The 1,223-nt window shown below is 61.5% G+C and overlaps 1 protein-coding gene across 1 annotated transcript; it reads right to left on the reverse strand.

Annotated features, from left to right (window-relative positions):
* Nucleotides 1-291: 291 nt before the first annotated feature.
* C8H11orf86 (chromosome 8 C11orf86 homolog) lies at nt 292-1,223 on the reverse strand. The gene is made up of 2 exons (XM_030833111.1): nt 954-1,223; nt 292-390 (listed from the first exon to the last, which is right to left on the reverse strand). The coding sequence occupies exons 1-2, from the start codon at nt 1,221-1,223 to the stop codon at nt 292-294; spliced, it is 369 nt and encodes a 122-aa protein (XP_030688971.1).

Below are 1,223 nucleotides of genomic sequence, written 5' to 3' on the forward strand. Positions count from 1 at the left end.
CCTGGAGATGGGCTCACCCTCTGGGAGGGAGGCCCATGCCCTGCCCACCACTAGCAGCTGGCAAGAAGGGCGGCCGGGGCCCTGTGACCAGGTGATGCGCCAGAGGCTCTCAGCCACGGGTCTGGCTTCACTGAGCTCTGTCCTGGTGACAGAGGCCTCAACGGGCCACGTAAGGAAGGGGAACAGTCCACGCAGAGGAGGTCACTCCATTCACAGTCCAGAGGGCCACGAAGAGGTAGGTCATACCATCTCCTCCAGGTGCAGCGAGGACCCACACCGCTGCTAGCATCCTTAGCTGGTGGTGCCCAGCGAGGGCTGTGGGGAGGCCGACTGGCTCAGGGTCACGCTGGGGAAGCTGGTGACAAAGCTCTCCCACCTTCTCCTTATCTTCTGCAAGACAGGAGGGACCGAGATCAGGGCCCAGGTCTCTGGACTGGGTGGTGGGCTTCAGGTGCTGTTCCACCTACAGCCACGAGGTGGTGGTAGACCCCAGAGACAGAAGCATGGCTCACTAGCCACCCTTCCTCCTAGAGGAAGCCGGCAGCTCCCACCCAGGGGGGCCGGATCACCCCCTTTCCCGGGGGAGAGGGGAGCACAAGATGTAACCCTGGGGAAGTTGTACTGGCTGATCTCTTGCCTCCAGCAAAATCCACCCATCCAGCACGCTGACAGATTGATCATCTCGGAACAGCTCTGACCGTACCACCCACCTGCTCTAAAACCTTCCCTGACTCCCCAGTGCCTATGGGATAAATCCCAAAGGCCTTCAGGCCCCCGTGAAATACAGTTCTTGGATATCTCTCTCTCCAGCCCCTTCCCCAGACAGCTCTGTTATCTTTTTGATCTACAGCCCCATACATTTCTGCCTCTGAGCCTTTGCTGCCCTGGGTCCTGCTCCTGGGGACCTCCCCCTCCCCTCTAGCCCTCCTCCATCCACCAACCCTCAACCAAACCTGTTGATATTGCCTCAGCCACCACTGGCTGCCTTCTTGCTGGGCTTGGATCAGCTGCTCTGTGTCCCCCAGGCTCCCTGGCAGTTGCTCCTGCCCGGGGGCGTCCAGCCTTTCTGGGCCTCCGTCTGAGGACCTGGACTTCTCACGACCCTGTCTGAGGCTCAGCGCCCGGCGCAGTTGGCCTGCCAGGGGCCTCCCGCAGGGCTCCTGGAGCTTGCTATAGGAGGGCCGTGGTCCTCGCAAGGACTGGCTGCGTAGCCCTGTACCCAT

This window comes from Globicephala melas, chromosome 8, assembly GCF_963455315.2.
Source record: "Globicephala melas chromosome 8, mGloMel1.2, whole genome shotgun sequence".
NCBI lineage: Eukaryota > Metazoa > Chordata > Mammalia > Artiodactyla > Delphinidae > Globicephala > Globicephala melas.

Excerpts from the sequence above, each read along its gene's own strand:
- C8H11orf86 (XM_030833111.1), bottom strand. The coding sequence starts at position 1,223 with ATGGGTACAGGGCTACGCAGCCAGTCCTTGCGAGGACCACGGCCCTCC. Across the intron at positions 391-953 it reads GGCTGAGGCAATATCAACAG|AAGATAAGGAGAAGGTGGGA; the intron begins GTTTGGTTGAGG and ends CCTGTCTTGCAG.